The sequence below is a fragment of the Castanea sativa genome, chromosome 11, assembly GCF_040712315.1.
Source record: "Castanea sativa cultivar Marrone di Chiusa Pesio chromosome 11, ASM4071231v1".
In the NCBI taxonomy this organism is placed as follows: Eukaryota; Viridiplantae; Streptophyta; class Magnoliopsida; order Fagales; family Fagaceae; genus Castanea; species Castanea sativa.
In genome coordinates this window covers 48149610-48173300 of record NC_134023.1, presented here as the reverse complement: position 1 = coordinate 48173300, position 23691 = coordinate 48149610, and the positions used below count along the sequence as shown (strand labels likewise).

At 33.8% G+C, this 23691-nt stretch overlaps 2 protein-coding genes and 1 pseudogene across 2 annotated transcripts; 2 read left to right on the top strand and 1 right to left on the bottom strand.

The window, feature by feature from the left end:
- The window catches only part of LOC142616623 (TMV resistance protein N-like), a 64548-nt pseudogene extending 59914 nt beyond the window's left edge, over positions 1–4634 (top strand).
- Positions 4635–9144: 4510 nt separating this feature from the next.
- Positions 9145–12798, bottom strand: LOC142617355 (uncharacterized). Its single transcript, XM_075790176.1, has 4 exons — positions 12369–12798; positions 11320–11467; positions 10742–10835; positions 9145–9621 (listed from the first exon to the last, which is right to left on the bottom strand). Exons 1-4 carry the CDS (start codon positions 12689–12691, stop codon positions 9356–9358), a joined length of 831 nt encoding a protein of 276 aa, XP_075646291.1. The 5' UTR covers positions 12692–12798; the 3' UTR covers positions 9145–9355.
- Positions 12799–18303: 5505 nt separating this feature from the next.
- Positions 18304–21504, top strand: LOC142614782 (cell number regulator 6-like). Its single transcript, XM_075787417.1, has 4 exons — positions 18304–18408; positions 19496–19610; positions 20480–20742; positions 21267–21504. Exons 1-4 carry the CDS (start codon positions 18304–18306, stop codon positions 21495–21497), a joined length of 714 nt encoding a protein of 237 aa, XP_075643532.1. The 3' UTR covers positions 21498–21504.
- Positions 21505–23691: the final 2187 nt, after the last annotated feature.

The following is a 23691-nucleotide window of genomic DNA, read 5'->3' as shown; positions in this document are numbered from 1 at the left end:
AAAATAAAAAAATAAAAGATCTGGGGTTCAATTCTCACTTACACAAAAAAAAAATGATGTCTTAGTTTGATGATAAAGAGTGAAATTACTAAAAACGGATGTCATAGATTGAAACTCTTTTTTTTTTTTTTAATTGCTTCTAGTCCGTTAAATTACATGGCCATATTAAAAACTCACTGTCATAATTTTGTTGCACACATTAGGTTATAAAATTAATTAGGGACTAAAGTCAATAACTTTTAAATTTAAGAAATAAAATATCTCCTTACTTAATGTTTAGCGGTATATCTAGTGTAATTCTGAGCAATGTTACACTAATTAATAACTTGTTATTAGATTCATATTTTGAAAATCTCACCATTGTATTACATATACTATATGTTCTTAACATGCATACCAATTCTCATGCCAATCAGATGCAAATTACTTGATCCATAAACTCATCTTTTATGCATTATTTTCAAATACAAAAACTTGAATTTAAACAATTAATTGTAGACATGACTACTGATCTTTAATCACCTTGAAAATTTTCAGCATGGAGAATACATAAAGATAGTATAATCTAGTTGTGGATTTGATAAAATTTGCATTTAAATAAAAAATATTGAGCGGTATAACATTACTTAAAGTTATACCGTGTGTACCTTAAATCCAATAGGTATAGAAATATACCTATTAGTTAAAATTTGGGGGCCTTAAACTACCACCTAATTGCCCTAGTGGTAGGGCATGCCCTGTGTGTATGTGTGTGTGTGTGTGTGTGTGTGTGTGATTTGATAGTTACAATTGGAATGAGATTTGAAACCTGTATATTATTATCACGCTAAGAAGTGCCAACTAATTAAGCTATAAGACTTGTGAAAGACGTTGTGTGATTTGTTGTGGTCCTAGAATTTTTCAAAATATATTATTGTGACCTTGATTGTATGTAATTTTAAGAGATTCTGGTGATAACATAAATCAATCAATAAATAACAGTGGCAAAACCATAAATTTACTTTTGGGGAGTCCAAAATAATATATAATGATTAATTTTGACTTACATAATATAATGACGGTGTGACTTACATAACAATTTTGACTTACGCACCATAGGGGTTTGGGGGATGGGAGGAATAGGTAAAACAACTCTAGCAAGAGTTGTTTTTCGTATGGTTTCTAATAAATTTGAAGCTTGTTGTTTTCTTGATAATATTGAGGAAGTTTCTGGAAAAAAAAAAGGGTTTAGTTTCATTTCAACAACAGCTTATTAATCAAATTTTGGATGAAACTATGAGTATACAAGATGTTTATAGTGGAGTTCTCATGCTCAAGAATAAGTTACGACACAAAAAGGTTCTTATTGTTCTTGATAATGTTAATAGATTAGACCAACTAAAATATTTAGTTGGGAAGCGTGATTGGTTTGGTCAAGGTAGTAGAGTTATCATAACAACAAGAGATTTGCATTTGCTAGTAGTACATGAAGTAGATGATGTATATGAGGCTGAAACATTGAATTATGATGAAGCTTTTCATCTTTTTAAATTGAAAGCTTTTGGAAAAGAGAATCCTACCAAAGATTATCTACAGCTATCCCAAGCCTTTGTACATTATTCTAGTGGCCTTCCTTTAGCCATTGAAATTTTGGGTTCCTTTTTGTTTAATAAAAGTACATATGAATGGAAAAGTACATTAGAAATGCTCAAAGAATTTCCTTTTAAAAAAATCAACTCTGTACTTCAAATAAGCTTTGATGGACTACAAGAAACAGAGAAGGAAATTTTCCTACATATTGCGTGTTTCTTAAGTCACAATAATCTAGAAAGTATCATAGACATACTAGATTATCTTCATCTTAGCCCTAAAATTGGATTAAGGGTTCTTTTTGATAAATTTCTCATAAAATTTCATTACCAACAACTGTGGATGTGTGATTTACTAAAAGAAATGGGTCAGAACATAGTTTGTGGAGAGTGCCCCAAACATCCTAGGAAGCGTAGTAGATTGTGGTTGTATGAAGACATTAACAAAGTGCTGACAATGAATATGGTATGATGTTATATTTAAAGAAAATGAGCAAATACTTTATTATATTTGTTTCTTTAAGAAAAAAATTTTAAATTATAATAGTTCTATGCTTTTCTACTTACACTAATCCCTTTTTCCTAATTGTTTAGGGAACAGAGGCAGTTCAAAGCATAGTATTAGATTTGTCTAGCCCAAAATTGGCATATTGGCATCCTAAATCCTTTTCAAAGATGAAATATCTACAAGTGCTCCAAATTCATGGTGTTAAACTAATGCATGATCCTGAACATCTTCCTAATAGCATAAAATTTCTTGATTGGAGTTGGTACCCTTCAAAATCTTTGCCATCAAATTTCCAATCAAATGAGCTTGTTAAACTTTGCTTGAATTGCAGCTACATTGAACGACTTTGGGAAGGAACAAATGTAATTTAGGAGCCCTTATACAATTTTTTTTTTAAGTTTCATTAAACTGTAAGACTTTGTAGAAGCTAATTGTTTTAATTTTTTTTTCTCGCTTTTGCAGTCTTTTGGAAGGTTGAAATTCATTGAATTAAACAATTCTCTAGAACTTATTGAAACCCCAAATTTCAGTGAAGTCCCAGTTCTTGAGAAATTGGATCTTGAAGATTGTATAAACTCATGTAAGATTCATCCATCAATCAGTTTTCTTAAAAGGCTTACTTGTCTTAATCTAAAAGGTTGCAAAAATATCATAAATCTTCCAAAAAAGTTTGCAATGGAGTCTCTCGAGATTCTTATTTTTTCTAGTTGCTCAAAGGTAAAAAAAATTCCAGAGTTTGGGGAAAACATGAAATGTGTATCAGAGCTTTACTTGGATAGCACTAGTATTACAAACATACCCACATCAATTGGGAATTTAACACGTCTTGCTTCATTGAGTGTAAGAGATTGCAAAAATCTTATGTCTCTTCCTAGCACTTTTTTTAATATGACGTCACTTGAAAATCTCGAACTTTCTAGATGCACAAAGCCTAGCAAACTATTAGAGAACTTGGGGACTTCTAAAAGTGTAAAGAAGCTTGATGTGAGCAGAACATCTATAAGACTTGTGCGTTCTTCCAATGCTCTATTAGAAGATCTTACAAAAAAAATTTTGGGTGGATTTAAGCCGAGAATTCCTGATCGGGTATTGACTTCTCAATCTGGATTGTGTACTTTGACTTATTTGGATCTAAGTTATTGCAATCTCAATGCAATCCCCAATGGTATTTGTTGCTTATTCTCTTTAAAACATTTAGATCTAAGTGGAAATAATTTTGGTTGCCTTCCGGAAGGCATTGCTCAACTATCCTTTCTGATATATTTGCGTGTGGAGAATTGTACGAGTCTTCGATCGTTGCAAGAGCTTCCATTAAATATTTGTTACATTAACGGATACGGTTGTACCACTTTGGAAACTATTCCAGATCTATTGCAACCAAATTCTTCAATTGAGCGAAGACTCTATCTTTCTGATTGCAGTAAACTGGTTGACAATCAAGACTTAATTGACATGTTTTTTACATTAACGGATACGGTTGTACCACTTTGGAAACTATTCCAGATCTATTGCAACCAAATTCTTCAATTGAGCGAAGACTCTATCTTTCTGATTGCAGTAAACTGGTTGACAATCAAGACTTAATTGACATGTTTTTTGCAGTGATAAAAAAACACCTTATGTTTATTCCTAATGGAAGTTCCATCAGCATTAGGGTCCCTACTGTAGATGGCAGTCCCGTCAAGGACCTACACCTTCAGGTCTCTTTCTCTCACTCTCTCTTCGTCTTCCTTGACTCGTTAAGGTCTAACAGTCGTGCCTTAAGCTCTTCTCAATATCTTATGTCTTATATGCTTAATGCGTATGACATTGTTATTCCTAGAACTGAAATTCCAGAGTAGTTTAGCCATCAAAGTATAGGGGCTGAAGTGAATATAAAAGAATCTTATTCTCAAATGTGTAATGAGTGGATGGGGATTGCTGTTTGTGCTGTATTTTTTTCTCATCACAATCGCGATTCACTTTTCTGTTGGTTGACAGCCAATGGAAAACGTATGTCTTCTGCACCAGCCATTGGCAATATTGTTGTTTTATCAGATCATATTTGGCTACTTTATTTGCTTCCTCAATTCTACCCTGAGAAAGAGAGAAAATCATTGTGGGAATGTGATGCGAATGGATTCAGTCAGATTAGCATTTATTTTGGAACTGGCCCAGACTTGGAGGTGAAGAAATGTGGGTTGCGTATGGTATACAAGAAAAACATTAAAGATCTCAACCGAGCTATGGCTCAGAGTAGAGACAACAACATCATTCCTCATAAGGGCTTGAGTAGAGACAACAACATCATTCCTCATAAGGGCTTGGATGTTCTCCCTCAAAATTTCAACAATTTGGCGGTGGTAGCAGAAGGTAACAAAGTGAAGGAAACCCATGATGATTATGATGGAGCTGGACCCAGTGGAGAAGGAATCTATAATGACCTACCACACCCACAAAGGATTGAAACACTCACAAAATTTATGGACCATGGTGACTCTGATTGTGAGGAGTACTTGGAATGTGTTGAGGAGCTCAATGATTGGCAGGAATCTAGTGAAAGTGACTTGGAAGGTTGAAGGAATGTGAAGGGTTCAAAAACTCAATCCAAACTAATTCCTAAATTTTCTCTTGATTACCTGTATGTCATTGTCTTTTTTCTTATTCCTAATTTTGTTTGTTGCTGCATTATCTTTTTTGCTTTCCTTTGGCTTATACTAAATGTTTGATTTATTTTATTCTAAATGGTATATATTGTGTTAGCTACGTTATTGGCACTTATTCCAACAACAGCATAATTGAAGATTGTTGAACTTCTCTCTTTTTTTTCTTTTTTTCAACCTTTTTTTCTCATGATTACCTGTAACTCACTGTTTTTCCTTCATAATTAAAGTTTTGTTGGTAGCAGTATTATCTTTTTTCCTTTCTTTTAGACATATATACTTAATCAATTAAAACTTCAAAATATAATTTTGCTAGCTGTGCTTTTGCTTCATTATTGGCACTTATTCCAACTCATTCATATGAGTGGAAGAACAAAGATGAATCTAGAAAATGCAAACCCAGCACTTGGCCCGCTGTGTCTTTCAGATGCAGGGTTCACAAACTGAGATGTATATAGCATTGTTCAATTGGTGTTGGAAAACGTGGTCGATAATATGCATGATAGAAGACTGGAAGTATGTGAGTTTTCCTTCAAGACCTTCAGGATTTTATTTATAAAACAAATGCAGGAGTTAAAGAAATTATTTGGAAACATAACTGTTTTGCAACATATACAATATAGAGGGGAAAAAAAGCTGAAACTTAATAGCTACTCATTAACCAATGGTACCTCCCTGTTGATCAAATAATGTGGTTAATTCTTGCGTTCTTCTGCTGAAGTTATGGTGATTCAAGCATTTTGGGCTCGAGCCACAACCACAATCAGGAGGATCACAACAGAGAGAAGCAATGATGATCTAACTTTTTCCTCCATCTGCTCCTTGTTTCCTTCTGTGGGATTGTTCCTCTTAGGAGGTTGAAATAGCTTGTTCACTAGAGACAAAAATTTCTCAATGAGCTCTATACCTGTTGCTCTTGTGGCATCCAAAATCCACATTGATATGCGTGAATTAATAGATTCATGAAAATTAATAGATGTAATATAGTACTAAGTTTGTTGGTTTGGTTGGAGTAAAATTAATAGATTCATGTGGCTTACCTTACTTTATCTTAATCTTTTTAGTTTGATTGTATCCATTCTCTGTCACAACTCATATGCTTCCCTGTATGCCTGCTTGATAGTTGATAATTAGGTTGGATTTACTTATCAAAAAAAATAATAATAATTAGGTTGGATTTAGGTTGATGGTTTGTGGTTATATGTCTGCAGAAGCCTATTTTTCAATATAAAATTCTGGATTCTGGCTGTGTGTTTTTACATGTATATGTAAGAACTATTTTTGTTGATTTGGTTGGAGTAAAACTAGTAGATTCATGTGGCTTACTATATTTTATCTTAATCCTTTAGTTTGATTGCATCCATTCTTTGTCACAATCCATATGCATACCTTATTCAGCTTTCAGTCTATGGACTAGGCTGTCCCACATAAAGCCCAGCCGTTGTCTGCTTCATAGTTCATTATTAGGTTGGATTCAGGTTAATGGTTTAAGGTTATATGTCTGCAGAAGCCTACTTTTCAGTAAGAAATTTCTGGATTCTGGTTGTGTATATATTGCTATCTCTCTGTCATCCCCATTCTAATATATTAATGTCATTGTATATTTTTTTGGGGTGTGGATTACTATGAACAGTGAATTTATAGAGAGGGAATTAGAGCAGATGACAGAACAGATCAAATCAATTATTCAGACCCTAAATGCCAACCAGGTAAATACTTTAAGTTCAATGTTCCCACTCCTTGACAAGTTTTTTCTTACAGATGCAAACAATTGATACCTACCTTACCATTTCATTTAGGGAGGAGAACTTGAGGCAGTTGATGGGATGACACCTTTAGATGTAGTTTTCCAGGATTTAAACAATCAACTAAGTTCTTTAATGTGGGTTGATGAGAAGGTTAGTATCCTATGTTGTATTAATCTATGGCAATAGCTGCACTTGGTAGTTTTGATTAGAAATTATTATGTGTAGAAATGAAAAAAAAAAAATTGCACTTATATAAAAGATTGCTAAAGAGTTGCTTTATCCTTGTTTCCTATTATTGCTGTTAAGTGTTTATGGCTTCCATTACCTGGTTCCACTAGCTAGTAATGTTTCTCTATCGTTGCCAAAGCCTTGGGCTTTAGCTCAAGTTCTAAGTAGGATGGGGGTTGGTAGGTTTTAAGCTCAAATCTTGCTAGGAAACAAGGAGGTCAATTGTTGACAAATCTCAATACTTTATTAAGGCTTTTATGAAATGTAGATTAGCTCTTTATATATAAAATTCAATTATTTACATGTACTATTTTGGAATATTTTTTGAAAAGGTTAAGATATACGCACATGTTGAATATTTACATGTAGAATATTTTTTCACATAACCCCCCTTCTTCCAAAAAGACCCTGCAAGCTGCAACATTTTTTTTTTTTTGTTCATGTTTGTAGCTCATGTTGTAAAAAACATAATTTTCCCCCGTACAATTATAGCAGTACTCTGGCAATTCTTTGCACTAGGAGTGACTGTTCTGCTTTAAATATTACTTTCCACATGAACATTTTATAATCCCCAGCAATAGTCAAACAACCCCCCCCCCCCTACCCCAAACCCCCTCCCTTTTTCCAAAAAATGAAGCAGCTCAATGGGATGGGTAAGAAGAAAATTCTGGAATTGCTGGATACAAAAAAAATATTTCACATACGTTTATAATTATTCTCAATGGAACATGTACATGTTATTTTAATAAATTGCAAGTGCACTGACCATCCTCAATGCAATCAGGCTGAAGAATTTTATTCTCGTATTCAGAAGATTGCGAGCCAAGGTTCTGCTGCATATTGCGAACTGACGGGTCCAAAGTTCTAGAAGTCCTGATATCTGGACTCGTACTGAGTCAAGATTAGTAAATGACTGCAGAGGAAAAGGTTTCATTATACCTGTGTTTTTCAGGCATTAAATGCATTTGTAGTGTCTGTTGATGTTTTTCCTTTGTAGGAATAGATGTTTTCTCTTTAATAACATTTTGAGAATCCCTAGCAGTGAAATTAGGTTGTAAATGGTGATTGTAGCCATCTGATAAATATGCTCTCGATCGAATCTACAGGTGAAAGATGTGAGTACACTAGCATCCATCCTTAAGTGGCTGGGTGCCATGGGCTCATTAGGGTGGTTTTTTTCTTTAACTTACATTATATTAATATGCTTGAAACCTTCAAGCTCAATAGATTTTAGGTCTATTGAGCTATACAATGGGACTTACCTTAATGGTTAAATGTGTACATAGAGGGCTCCTAATTTAGAGGTTTGATGGGCATGAGAAGACAATAATTTTCTAAAAGTGAATGAACAGTAGGATTAGGAAATGGTTCATAAGCAGGCTTAGAAAATATGAATGCATTTGTGTAAGTATTGATAAATAGATAGGAAAACAAGTTTGTGAATACTAAACATCCTTGAAAATAAACATGTTTTAAAACACCTTGCCATGCCTATCTTGGGTACACGTTCAAGTCCAATTTGAATATACTTTATTGTTTTTTGGTGGGTGTTTTTCAATAACTTAGTTTTGGGAGGGAGGGCCTATGAAGAAAATCAGAAGTAGAAGGCATTGAGAAGTGAATAGGTCATTCGCAACTTGCTTGGGTGTCATTGTGTGATTGGATTTCAGGACTTTCAAGTTCTGAAACAAACTTTTAAGTTTGTTTTAAGTGCAGAACTTAAAACAAACTTTTAAGTTCAGAACTTAAAACAAACTTTTAAGTTCACCAATCACAAGGTGAAACTTAATCACGTTGTAAATTTGGGTATCTCTAGAAGAAAATTATAGATTTTTCCGAGTTGGCTTTGCATTGAGCCCTACTTTTTCTTTACAAAGTGTTTACTGCTCTGTTTTGTCGTCCTACCTTTCTCCTTGGACGTTCTATTTGGTGTTTTTATAACATGCATAATTTCTTTTGGAGCACTTAAGATTTAAGAATACTATATGCATGTGAAATGAGTAGATCGTGAAAGTTGGTAGGGCCACATGATTTGGTGTCTATATGAAAAACGATACCTCATCATGTGCAGAAAGACCTCTTTTTGAAGCCTTTCTCATAGAGACTTGGTAGTGTCACGATAATTAGCCTTTTATATACTGAGGTTATGACAATATATTATTGTTTAGACCTGAGAATGGGAAAGCAATCCTTTTTAACCATGCATAAGCAACTCATTCATGTGAGTGGAAGAACAAAGATGAATCTAGAAAAAGCGAACCCAGCACTTGACTTGCTGCGTCTTTCAGATGCAGGGTTCACAACCTGAGATGTGTGTAGCATTGTTCAATTGGTGCTGGACACTGCAGGCTGAAGCTGAATTGCAAACAGATAATGTTATGGATGAAGTTAACTTGGCAAACATGGTCGAAAAATAAAATATCCATTATAGAAGACTGGAAGTATGTGAGTTTTCCTTCAAGACCTTCAGGAATTTATTTATGAAACAAATGTAGGAGTTCAAATATTTGAAAACATAACCGTTTTGCAACATATACAATACAGGGGGAAAAAATGCTGAAATTTAATAGGTACTCATCAGCTAATGGTGCCCCCCACAGCCCCACTGTTGATCAAATAATGTGGTTTATTCTTGCATTTCTCTGCTTATGCTATGGTGATTCAAGCAGCTTGGACTCGAGCCACAACCGCAATCAGGAGGATCACAACAGAGAGAAGCAATGATGATCTAATTTTTTCCTCCATCTGCTCCTTGTTTCCTTCTGTGGGATTGTTACTCTTGGGAGGTTGAAATAGCTCGTTCACTAGAGACAGAAACTTCTCAATGAGCTCTATAACTTTTGCTTTTGTGGCATCCAAAATCCACACCAATATACGTGTAGCCAAGTCTGGTTCTTCATTAGAAATGAGAGGCCTTACATAATTAACTACATGGAAAAAATGAGAATTAGTTATAGAAATGAGAAAGAAATTATAGGAATATTCATGTTATTGGTTAAGTGATCAAGTCTCACATAGGATAATACTGACTAGAGTAACAAGTGGTAATAGAATTTTGTTGGATTAAACCCTCTGGGGTAAGCTTTTGAGTTATGGTGTTGTTCCAACATGTTATCAAGCCCTCAAAAAAAGACCCTAAGATGTTACTCTCAACTTCCACAAATCCAAAATTATAATAGCAAGAAAGATTTCTATTTTATTTAAAAAAGAACAAAGAAAAAACCACTGATTGCTCTATAAAGCACTTCTAAAAACCACTGCCAAAGTCTTGAACATCACACACACTCACACACAAGTAAAATCCTAAGATCCAATGCTCCGAGTTTTGTTGAGGCCTTTCATAAGGGCTTCTTCTTACAATCATACATTGACCAAGCCTTGAACAATAATTTTCAAACTCTTAAATTTTATAGCAGCAAGGGCACAACTGTTTTGTCTCTTTTGTGGTGTCAAATAACCACAACCATGTTTCTTCCCATAGTTCTATTCCATTCACCTATTGGATGTTTTCATGCTACAAGTCTACTCCAAAGTTGTATTTTTATTAACATATATGATAACACCACCAACAACACATAATATCCAAAGGCCATTTAATGGTTGAGATAGTTGGTTCTAGATAAATGAAAATCCCATGAGAGTGAAAATCACATGCAGAGTTTCTCTAGAAATGAGAGGAGATAGGGATCAAATGGCCTGAATACTCAGGGCCTTTTATACACCCTTATACCCAATCGGAGAGTTGTAACTTTAGGAACAAACACAACCCTCTGTAGAGTCATATCCATTCACTAGAGAAACTAATTGCATTGGAAGTTATCACCACTCTACTTCTCTAGGAGACAAAGTAGGAAATTCTATATGAGGGAATGCCACCATTGTTGTGGCGTGATTACCCCCTCCAATACCAACAGAGATGCATCTAGCCATAAGACAGACAGTATTTTCCAATTGAAAGAATCACTTGGCCAAACAAATAAAAGAAAAGAATTTATTTCTTGTGCATCTATTAACACAAATCAAATATGTGATGAGAATAGTGAAAACCTGCATAGGGTGTCCATTGAAACTCTCGAACTGACTCGTTCCTCAAAATTGCATCCCAAACAGCTTTATCAGATGCTAGAGAAACCACTAGTCTCTGCATTCAAGTTAGATTCCTTAAATAGACATACATTAGCAGGAAAAGATTCCTACTGTCTTTCTAGAGAAAATAAAATAATAAAATAAAACAAAACATACCAATTTTAAGTATTTGAAACCCATTATTTGATTTATATATGGTTTTTTGAATTGGAAAAGAAATTTGCATGGACGAAATGACATTGTCCTTACAGATGAAACAAGTAAGAGTCTAAAGATAAAAATAAACGTAGATCCAAACAAAACATCAGCAAAGAAGAGGAGGGGGATGAATAGAAACAAGGCGTTTGGAACTTTGGTAAGGTACAATCACTTCTGAAGGACTCATCTTTGAGCCAATCATGTCAGAAATGCTTTTGGTAAAACAATTTTCAAATTCTAAGATTATCCAAAGGGAGAATTGGACCTTGACCAAGTTTGGAGAATTGGACCTTGACCAAGTTTAAAGAATGCTCACATTAAAGTCTAAGCCTAGAATTTACCTTAACAGTGGGATCTGTTTGCAGCATTTGAAATGCATCACAAAGCCTTCTATATCCTTGAGATAGCAATAGTCTTGGATCAAAACAATCCAATTTCTGTTCTAGCCATTTCAACTCTGACCCAGATGAGGATTTCCCAAGCATAAAGCTGTTTATGAAAACAATCTGATCAGAAAAATTGTAATCCGAGCTAAGGGTAATCTTTTTTTTTTTTTAATAGGAATGTATATTAATTGAAACAGTGTAAAAGATTTATACAAGTAATAAAAGCCAATTATCCTTACAATCACCTTGGTATTGTTTTAAAACTTATCCAAGACAAGCTAAACTTGAGAAATAGAAGTTGGTGCTAGAACATAAATGGCCTTATCAACTACTGGAATCATTCAAAGTGACATCATGGACACAAATTTTTCCAGCAGAAAATTCAATTTTTTTGGAATGTTTCTTTCTGAAGTTCTATCTTGAACAATAAACCATGGTTTTAACTTCTAATAGGAAAGTTGCCCAGATCAGTCTTAATAAAGTTACATGATACTGCTTAAGAATGGTGATATCCTAATTTGGTATATGGGACTTTGAGCACAGAACCTAATTTCACAATGTAGCAGACCTGGACAGCAGCTAAATGCTGCAGAAAAATCCGAACTGAAAGTGTATTATTAAGTAAAACTTATATATTATATGCTTCATAGCACTTCAAAAAAATTTCCAATTTGTATTACATACTAATTAAAGAATTAAGCTGAGTCATCAGTCCTGCCTATATATGAGCTCTCTGATTTTGTAAACTATTTCCAAATAAGCCAAATTAGCAACCTAAAAATTTAATTTCAATAAGAACTTAAAGTAGTCTTCCAAATTGAATCATTAGGACTAAAAAACTTTAACAAAAGGATCACCAAAATAGAGATAAGGCAGTGATATAGTTGATTTTTCTATTAAACTGGCATTAGAATTTAGATGCAGATTTTTCAATATTACAAAAATAGAAAACATACATAATCACAAAAAAGAAGCATGATTGTACTACTACTACTACTACTCACTTTTGGAGGGCATGAATTGCATTTTCAATCTCCAACTGGGATGGAACTTGTCCAAAAACAAGATTATAGAGAGACCCAGTTGCTCTTTTTTCTTCTCTTCCATCCACAGTCTCCAGTTTTCCACAAGTTTCACTGTGGCTGGAACATCTAGTAGCAGAACAAGATGTTGTAAGATTTCCAGCAAAAGTTGCTGAAACTGGAAGGTTTAGATTATTAGAAGAAGAAGAAGAAGAAGAAGAAGAAGGTGGTAGAGATGGAAGATTAGAGGAAGAAGTTTTGAACTGCATCGTAGGAAGGTCAATATGCAGTGCTCCACCTCCCATGGCTTCTCCCCTCTACTGTGTGCACTCTTTATCTTCTCTTTCCAATTTCGGTTATATCCTAGGCTAGATTGAACTGAAGTGAATGAAAAGTTGGTGGAGAGCGTGGGCACATGTGCTACTTAAGCTGTAAGTTTAAGCAGAGTGTGTATCTATTTCTTATTAGTATTACGTGTCACAGTCTCAAATCTCAAGAAAATGAGTCTTACATTACTCCATGGTGATTGCCTGATAGCTCGGACTAGTGGAGAGCATCACCGTTGGTTGGTCGTGCTAAAAATTTTAGATTTTTATATAATAATATAAAAGTTACTTTATTTATTTTATCAAATATATAATATTATATTAGTTTTATTTTAGTATTTAACGCATTAAAATAATATAAATATCACAATAAAATAATATACTCACCCCAATAAATAACAACCACATTAACAACTACATAAAATATATTATATTGCTTTACCATTTGAGTTACCGTGTGAATATCTCTTATTCTAATTGAATTTCACATTCACCAAAAACTTTGTAAATGCTTAAAAAAAAAAAGAGGGAATTCTTTTTTAACATTGCAGGGTACAGTGTAAATTTACATGATAGATACACAAAAAATAGTAAAGGCTTGTTTGGTAGAGTATTTTAAACACATGTTTTTAGTTTTTAAACAACATTACACATTTTTTCACCCATATGTATTTTAAAAAAATACAAACAACACTACTCAAACTCCTCTACCAAACGGATCTTAAATATTATACATTTTTTACAAATATGTATAATATTTGATGTGTCTACAATGTAAATTTATATTGCAAGTATGATGTATCCTGGGGAGTGAAAGTGCTTGTGATATGATGAAATTAACTTAATATTAAAAAATGCATAACTTTTGTTAGATTATTTAAAACATATGAAATTACAATATACTCTCTTCTTATGTTTTCGGTTTTCCCCCTTTTCAATATTAAATAAATCTTTTTCCCCTCTTTATTACATCAATAAATGCACTTTATCGGCAAACTTGCAAATTGAGTTCTTATATTGGGTCCCATAAGAATATGTTAAACATTAAAATCAACGTGACTAACATTTATGCAAGTACACAACCACATCATACCAACGTTTTTCTTGAGTTAATGCTTTGCCTTAATCAATTCCATTCAATTAATTCTAAAAAGAAAAAAGAAAAAAAATCCATTCAATTGAATTTGGGATTGGGATTGGCTCAAAGTTTTTAATAAATATACACCATGAATCTATTTTTGGTACCAGTCGAACTTCCTTCTCATCATATTGGCAAGCCACACTGCCACAGTCGTCTCCGGTCAATAGGAAAGTTTTTAAAACCAACAAGTAATTTATAAATTTCTATCCAAAAGAAAAGTTATAAAATCTTTTGATCTCAAATTAAAAAAGAATTAGGACCATACCTTTCCTTTGTCCAACTTCAACTCAGGGTTTAGTCATTTACTTAAAAGAGTAATATTTATAGTGAGTGAACATTATTATTACAAATAATAAGAGAAAATAAAAAGAGGTACGGAAGAAAGAAATAAGAAGAAGATAAATTATATTTTAAACAAAATAATTTATAAATTAGGGGTCATATTAACCTCTTCTTCTTCTTTTTTAAGAGAGTTGCATTCTTTAACGTCTACTCATATGATGATAACTCTTCATCATTAAATCAAGACACCAATCAGTTTTTTGTATAGGCTAAAATTGAATCTAAGATCTCTTATTCAACTATCAAAAATTCAACCCACAAGGGTCATATAAACTTAAATCTCGAACTTTCAAAAGTTTCAAATCAAGCCTATATGTTTAAAAACATGTAAGGTTGTAATTTGAAACCTTTGAAGTTAGAGCATCAGCATCAGGAAATGCTATCCCATCCCATTTTACTATCCCAAAAAGCTACTTTGTCAATGATACCATACCATTTTACAACACACCCAACATCTCAAAATTCTATTTTTTTCCATTTTATTTTAATATTCCTTTTTTTTTTTTACTATTTCTCTTTTTCTATTCATTTTCCTCTCTTTCTCCCTCAACCTCTAGCACCGGTTTCAACACACAAAGCCACACACACACACACACAAACCCATGATACACCGATCCACCTATCCAAACCCATCACCACACACACAGAGCCACACATACACACAAACACAGGTAATCACTCTTTTGAAACAAACTTTTTCATTCTTGAAAAACCACAACAAAAAAGATTAAGAATCAAGATTCATAAGTTTCATTTTCTCTCTATTCTTCCTCAACTTTCTAGGAAACCAAACAGTCCACAAAGAAAACTTTGATAAATTTTTATTTTTATTTTTATTTTTTAAAAAGTTATCTTGAGCTTGCCATCCATCACTGACCACACAAAACAGAATGCACAGTTCATCAAAACTTTCTTTTCCATCCCAATTTTCTAACCAAACAAACAATACCAAGAAGAAAATTCATATAGAAACCACACAAAGCTGAACTGAACTATGCTCTCATCCATCAAAAAGGCAAACTAAAACAACAACAAAACCTAGAGCCTTCTCATATTTTCTTTCATCTTCACACCAAACAAAAATAGAACACAATCCAAGAGTTTCAAACCCAAAATAATAAAAAGACTAATCAAACATGCAAAAGAAACCTACCACACCTCCAAAGAAACCCACCACTGATGCCTCGTCGAAATCACTATCGAAGCCATCGAAGCTCCAATTCAAACCCATCGGAGCCCTCACGCCAATCCAAACCTAGCCCACTGACCCACCGTCGTCAAAACCCACGATCTCCACCATTGTCAAAACCCACGCTGACCCTGATCTCAGCTTCTCAAAAGTACTTAATCGGATAGCCTTTCATATTTTAAACATGCAAGCATCTAACTTATCGGAGAGAAAGAGTCATCGGAGAGAGCACGGGGTCTTGGGTCTGAAGAAAGCAGAGTGCAGATGAGAAAGAGAGAAGGAAGAGAGAGAAAAGAAGAGAAATAATGAGAGAGGAGAGAGAAATTTCAGGGTTAAAAAGGGGAGAGAGAGTAGGGGTGTCAATGTTCGACCCAACCCGCGAACACAACACGAACCCGACACGGGTTTTTTCGGGTTAGGGTTGGGCCTTAATGGGTTTGGGTCATAAACGGGTCGACCCGAAAGTGACACGATAAGAAACGTGTCATAAGTAGGTCAACCCGTGTAACCCGCAATAGACAATTTGACAGGCCAATTTATTTATGTCAACTCGAAATGACCCACTTAACACAACCCATTTAACTCGTAAAACAAATAAATATTTATTTTATTTTAGATTTGTTAAATACCTTTTATATCCATCATATATTTTAAATTTAAAAAGAAAAATGAGTAATTACAAAAATTTACAAGAGATATAATTGAAAATTGAAACTTTCAGACCCTTGAACTACTAATACTTTTTTTTTTTTTGGGGGCATAGAACTTGCACAAATAAAATTGGATGAGTTTATAGAAGATGTTATGAATTTGGACATCAACAAAGAGTCTATGGATGATAATCGTGGTAATAGTCAGGATTAGTCTACTGTTTGCTCAAATTCTTTTAATAATGATACTTAGCATTTGGTGAGTTCCAAGGATATTATATTTTTGTTGAACTATGTTATTTTATTTTTGTTAAACTTTGTTATTTTGAATTTGGATTGAAGTGTATGCACTTCTTTTAGAGTGTAAAGAACTTATTTCTAAATGAATGCTACATTTTTATTGAACTATATTATTTTGAATGTAGGTTGAAGACTTGAAGTATATGCGTTGCTTTTTGGGATATGAAAAAAATTATTTTTAGATGAATGTTATATTTAATATTATGCAGGTTGAAATGGGTTGTGTTACATTCGTGTCAACCCAACACGACTTGTTTATTAAGCGTGTCAAATGGGTTAGGTCAGGTCAACCTGCCTTATTAATAGGCCGGGTTAGGGTTGAAGGATCATGACACGATTATTAAATGGGTCAGGTTAAGGTTAAATCATTTAGTCGAATACCCCTACCTCGACACGACACGAACCCGACACGCTAACCCGAATTGACACCCCTAAGAAAGAGTATTAACAAATTTTTTTTTTATCCCATTCAACTACAGTACCATCTTACATTTAAGATGGTACTGTAGCACTATGCCAACAAATTTTAACCTTTCCCAATTTTGGCCTTCTAGTTGCTGAGCATGTTTTGCCCCTGAATGTCAAATGTAACTTACATTTGGCATATGAGTCCAAATTGGAAATAGTAATAAGGTGTAAAATGTAATTTACTTTTTATTTACTAAATCAACCAAACCAAGTTTTAATTGAGTCTTAATTTGTATTGGCCCCAGGCCCCCAGCGCATGCATCAATGTTATTTTGAAAAAGGACAACTAAGATTCAATATTGATAATTAAGGATGGAATTGAATTGCCTAGCTAGGCAAAAGAGAGAGTGTGTGCTACCAGAGACTGTGAGTGATTGTGTGAAGAATCGATTCATGTATAAGCATTTTCTTTCAAAATCATAATTTTTTGCTTCTAAGTTTTGTTTGATGTGAGAGATTGTCTCACACCTATTTGTTTCTATTGGGGCCAACTCATGTAAATGAGTGGGGTCATGTTGATACCTCTCAAAATGACGGTTTAATTAATTATATTTTTCCTATAAATAGAGACTTTTACGTGGGGTTGTCACTTATTTTATTAAAAAGAAAACAAAATAAAGAAAACCACGTGATGCAATGTTCTTTATTACATGGGTTTCTTTCTCCCCTTATTCTCTTCAATCTTCTTTGCCTTTCCCACTCTCAAACATTTGGTTTATGGTTAACTACTCTCTTTTTTTTCTTTTTTCTTTTTTTCTTTTTTTTTGACAGAAGTGATAGAATATGGTTAATTACTCTCATTGGTGCTAACGCCTATCAATTTTCTCAACCCCTCTCAATCTTCCAATATTTTCAATTTCATGCCATCATCAAAGTTACATTGTTGAAATCAATGAGACCAACTAAACCTAGTTCTTACGCTTGGGTCGACATTCCCGTTGATCTTTGTGGGAATGAGTTCCTACTTCCTTTGATATCCACTTGACATATATACATCGAGTGACGGGTTTAGGTGCAACTCAACTTTAACAGATTTCTAATCACCTATACCATAATCAGCCTTTTAAAAATATATATTAAAAAAAACAAAAGGGTAATATTGTCTAATTAATAAAATAATAATAAAGTTTTAACTAACTAACTAACAACCTCAACGCGTTGAAGTTAAAGACATGATAATAATATGGAAAGTCCAAATTACAAAACCGTAAACCGCTCTACCATAAGATTTTGGTAAAAACTAAAAACTATAAAAGATGATTCAGAATGAGACAGAGAAAAAAAAAAAAAAAAACCTGTCCACTTGAGATTTGAAAATTAATTGATTTTGTAAATTTGTGAAAGCCCATTAAGGCATTAACAGGTCTCCCCTTCTCTCCCTATCATCTCATTTCCATTTTTGCTCATTCACGTTCTCCATTTCCTTATAAACACATTTTCTATCTCTCTCTTTGTGATTTTTTGTGTTGATTTGTTTGTTGAGATCAGATCACAAGATCAAATGGGTGATGGGAATGCATCACGTTACGTGAAGTTGGTCAAAGATCAAGCCCCTGCCGAAGATATCACCCCTGGAGAGCTTAACCAACCCATACAAGTTCCTCAGGTTCTCTCTCTCTCTGTCATCAATAATTTTTTTTTTTGTTGATAATTCTGATTCTTTGAATTACATATTCTTGTTTGTATGTGTGTTTGCGAAAATGGGTTTGTGTTGTTTTTTTTCTTTTTTTGTTTCTTATGCAATTCGGGTCAATGCTGCGATGTTTTTACTCTATTTTTTTGGTTTGTTAGTTATTATAACTATTAATAGTTGTTTTCACTTTTTGTTTTTGTTCTGTTTGGTTGCCGAGAAAATGGGAAGGGAAAGATTTGTTGGGGAAGCGTTGAAAAAAAAAATGTGATTCGTGTATTGTGTCTCATTTTTTGTTTCCACACTTTTCCCGCTAAATTTCTTATCTCTGTTAACCTTTTTGCGGTGGATGCTTGTATGAATGTAAGTATTAAATATATAATTTGAAGGTTTGGACATTTGAGCTATTGGCAGTTATGGGGTATTCAATTCAATGACTATGTAGAATTATCTTAGGCCCCAATTAGTTTCTTGCTTTTACCTTAACCTAAGGGGTTGCAAATTGTATTAGATATAATATATTGAACATGTGGCTGACCCTGACTAATTTGTTAAGGATTCATAACCAACCCCAAAATTTTGGGACAAAGTTTTTTTTTTTTTTTGTTGTTGTTGTTTTATAATGAACAATTTGAATAGTGAAAGCCTTTGGAATGAAAGCCATATTTTTATATGGATGAATACTTATTAGTATTATGGTTAAATGATTAAATTTACTATTTCCTATCAGCTTAAGTCTTGGAACAATCGGTAATTTATCAATACCCAATTTTCCGTAAACAAGCTTTTTTTTTATAATGGTTTTAGTGGAATTTTTTTATTCCTTTGTCTTGTTTCTCCTTTTTTTCTAATTTGTTGGCCTTTTAGATTTTAGAGAATAGATTCATTGTTGCTGTTCTCTTGTATACCTCTTGTGTGCTGGTTGTGGCCCTTGCTGCCTATTTATAAATACATTATTTAATTACATAAAAAAAAATGTGATTCCATTGCACAGATTCCAATCAGAACATGAATATCATTATTTATTCTTTTTTAATAAATGATTCTATCTCCTATTGAACAGTTAGCCATCCATAGATGTATTGAATGTGGGCAACCCCTACCCGAAAGTTACCAGCCCCCTTCTGATGAAGATTGGACAACTGGGATTTTTGGTTGTGCTGAAGATACTGAAAGTTGTAAGACTATTATCTGCTTCAATATTATGGACTTGACATTCAAATTATGATTCATTGGCCTTTTTTCGATTGGAATTCATCATAATTTGACATTTATGGTAATATGGAATTCATGATTCTTCTAATTTTTTTTTCATAAATTTTTTTGTACAAAAGTGGATTGATGGAAAGGCACTGATGAGGTGCGTGTTGCAGAATTGTGTTTGAAGCATTTAAGACACTTTTATGGAAAAAACAAATTTAGGAAAAATACACTAGGAGAAGGAAATTGAATCTTTTGTGTCATATTGAAATAATCTAATGGGAAAAAAAAAGGCCTAATAATTAAGATATGCATGTGAGTGTACTTTTGTAATTTGTGAATCTTACTTATGGATGAATTAAAACTAATATAATCTAACAAATGAGTCTGTTAACTTTACCCTGCCCTATTCAAGTCCTAGTTGATTGCATCCATCTGTTCTTTTTATTGAACTCCTATTCAAATTACAATTATTTCAGGATATGATTCTACTTCTACTATGTAAGCATTCTTTAAAAAAGGTCAAGAGAATTATTTCTTTTTAAGGTCATGCTTGGAGAAGTTGTACTTCCCCTTGCTTAAAATGGCCATGACATGAAGTGTTAGGAAATTGAAATTTCTTTTATGCAGGCAACCATTGCTTCCTCAGCAGGTTTTAAGGCTATTACTCACACAGGAAGCAGTATTTCATGATGTTAATTCTTATTGATTTAGATCTTCAATTGCTTAGATTTTAGAGCATGTAGTAAAAGAAACAGGAGGAATGTAATACCTTTCGGGTTTGTCTACCATGTTTTTTTTGTTCATGGTTGTTGATCATTCTAAAATCACTGTGGTTTTCTTGCAGGCTGGACTGGACTGTTCTGCCCATGTGTGTTGTTTGGGCGTAATATTGAGAATTTGGAGGAAATTCCTTGGAAGAATGCCTGCGTTTGTCATGGCATGTGTGTTGAAGGTGGAGTTGCACTTGCAGCTGCAACTGCTTTATTCCATGGTATTGATCCCAAGACATCATTCCTCATTTGTGAGGGCCTGTTCTTTGCATGGTGGATGTGTGGCATCTACACTGGTTTGTTTCGACAGTCATTGCAGAAGAAATATCATCTCAAGGTAATTTGATTTTCTCTCTTATTATTATTTTGAATTTAATACCTGCAAAAGCAAGATCTAGTATGGTATATCTTATAGTTTCATGCCAGGAAATGTGGTTATTATCATCAATATTAGCCCTACCTTAGTCAATGACACTAAATTCAAGTAGTGTACCAATTCCATAATCTATTATAAGCACAAAAGATAGTTTATATTCACCAATTTCAACATTTGAATGTGAGATATTCAGATTACTCTGTACATTTATGATGTGCTTCATGCGATGACTTAATCAAAAGAGTAACTTGGTCTTGGCCATGGACAGTTTTAGACAACTGAACATGACATTTTGAGCCCAAGATTTTGTTGTGAACATAACATTTGAGCCCAGATTTTGTTGTTCAAACACCTGAAGATTGTTTTTGTAAAGAAAAGCTAATGGAGCTTTCATTTTTACATAGTGTCATCTATCAATGTTATAGCATCATCCATGGATGTTTGCTGGGGATTATTTGCTGAGTCATCATGTTGCTTGCTTGCAGAACTCACCATGTGATCCCTGCCTGGTGCACTGCTGCCTGCACTGGTGTGCCATATGTCAGGAGCACAGGGAGTTGAAGAACCATCTATCCGATAATGCTGCTGTGGCCATGACCGTTACTAACCCTCCTCCAGTTCAAGAGATGAAGACTGGTGAGAATAAGGAGCCTGCATCATCTGCGTCATCTTCTGGAAACGGTGAACGTAGGGATTTGGAAATTCAGCCTTTGTAGGATATTCAATTTACTTATACAGAAGTCCAGCATTCTCTCTCTCTCTCTCTCTCTCTCTCTCTCTCTCTCTCTCATCTCTATTTGTTTTTGTGGATCAACTTGTGCCGACCTTAATGTCAAAGTGCCAAGTTTCTTTGGTGTTCGAAAAATACTATATATCAAGTAGACTGGCATCCTAAGTTAGTAACAATGTAATACCAAGATATATTTGCAAATGAATTTGAACATCAATTAATTGAGCCACAGGTTTGCAACTCTAATGAATGGGAGTTAATATGAAGTCCATGTCAACCTCTTTGACTTGTGTTTCTCTCATGGCTCTTTGTAGTTTACCGCATTGTGGGAGTTTCTGTAAATCTCTTGTGGCTTGTTTGCAAGGTTAAACCTCTCATGTCATGCCTGGCAGAGGATTACTGTTTGTGGGCTGTAGATTGCAAATAAGGAACTGTGGACACAACAATTTACAATTTGGAGGATCTATGATGGAAGTTGAAGTTGATGGAGCAGGAGGGTAATGAAATTCAGTTGAATAGTAAGGATTTGGGGGAGTTTCCAAAACACAGCACAATTTACATACTGTGCTACTGCTATCACATTGGAACCATTTTCTGCTATAGGTGTCTCAAGGTTTTTCCCATTTGTTATGTTGATGACCCCATCAGGACAATCAGAAGATAAACAAGTGCCAACCCTTTTGGTGGTACTGTGTTCTTTAGAAAAATGAGCGTGGATGTATCTTATAACACAACTAAACCACATTGGAAGAAGCGGATCCGAATTTTTTTTTTTAATTTAAAATTAATTTTTAAAGATTTAACATATTATAATCCACAAGAGTATTGGATTTCATGTTACAGATCATGATCTGATGTATATATCTGAGACAAAACTAGTCAATCCTTGAAAGAACATGTGTAGAAGTTCAAAAACAAAACTCATATCTATAATTTATACAGAGATTTGTATACAATTAGATCATAATATTCAGGAATGCCTAGGCTTTCGACGTGGTTCTAGGCTTTCAGTCACAAACTCATACCCCCGCAAGTAAATTGCTTCAAATTTGTCAATATATATATATAGATATATATAAAACAAATTTGTCAATGTGATTTAGTTGTTCTTTATAACAGCTAAGTCACATTGGAAGAAGCATCTTCACATGAAAAATAAAAATAAAATGAATTTAAAGATGTAAGAGTCAACACATTATAATCCACAAGGGAAATTAACATGAAATTAAAGATGTAACACATTATAATCCACAAGAGTATTGCCTTGGGTTTCATGTTGCAAATCTGAATCATCTGATGCACAATCCTTGTAGACAAAATTAGTCAATCAATCCTTTTGGACCAGAACATATCTAGAAATACAAATGCAAAACCCATATATATATTGATTTTTCTAGAGGGCTTTGCGTACACTTGAGGTTTTGATTTTTGATTTTGATTTTGATTTGATTTGATTTTTTTTTTCTAAGATGAAGGTAGTTGTCTTGAAATATACTAAAATAGATATTATAAATTTCTAAAACAAAAGAAAAAAATCTCTCATCTCTCTATCTCTTTGCCTATCCATCTATATTCTTAACTTTCTTTTCTTCATCTTAATTCTTGATCTTTTTCTATAAACTCAGTCATTCTTTGTAATAACTTGAAATCATTCTTTGATCACTGACTTTTATAGTAGATTCAAGATTGAAGAGGGGCAGTGTGGGCATAGTAGAGGTAACCCTTTTGGCCCTTTCTCCCTCTCTACCTTTTCGATATTTAAGATTGAAGAGTTTGCTTTTTATTCAATTTAAATATTTTAAATTATATTTTTTAATCTACTTGATTGATAGGACATCACGCTGGTCTCGCACAGCCCATAACGCTGCACAATGCACATAACTTGATAGGACAACATTGCATAATGCACACAACACTGCACAGTCTGCCTACAGATCACATCATTGCACATCCTAATCCTGCAGAAGGTCGCCACAACTTGACATATTGGTTAGGTGTAAAAAATTGGATGCATCTCTAGACTTACTGTTTTGAAGAGTGAAATTTTATGAGAGTTGTGTTTGGTTGATAAAAAAAAAAAAAAAGAGAGGAAAATTTGGTGACCATAAGGGCAAATTAGTAATTTACGCTCAGCCCACGTTTTCCCCCCTCTTTCTCTTGAGTCCACTTCCTAATTTTGT

Excerpts from the sequence above, each read along its gene's own strand:
- LOC142617355 (XM_075790176.1), bottom strand. The coding sequence starts at position 12,691 with ATGGGAGGTGGAGCACTGCATATTGACCTTCCTACGATGCAGTTCAAA. Across the intron at positions 11,468-12,368 it reads GCAATTCATGCCCTCCAAAA|CTTTATGCTTGGGAAATCCT; the intron begins GTGAGTAGTAGT and ends TTTCATAAACAG. Across the intron at positions 9,622-10,741 it reads TCAATGGACACCCTATGCAG|TTAATTATGTAAGGCCTCTC; the intron begins GTTTTCACTATT and ends TTTTCCATGTAG.
- LOC142614782 (XM_075787417.1), top strand. The coding sequence starts at position 18,304 with ATGGGTGATGGGAATGCATCACGTTACGTGAAGTTGGTCAAAGATCAA. Across the intron at positions 18,409-19,495 it reads AACCCATACAAGTTCCTCAG|TTAGCCATCCATAGATGTAT; the intron begins GTTCTCTCTCTC and ends CCTATTGAACAG. Across the intron at positions 20,743-21,266 it reads AGAAGAAATATCATCTCAAG|AACTCACCATGTGATCCCTG; the intron begins GTAATTTGATTT and ends GCTTGCTTGCAG.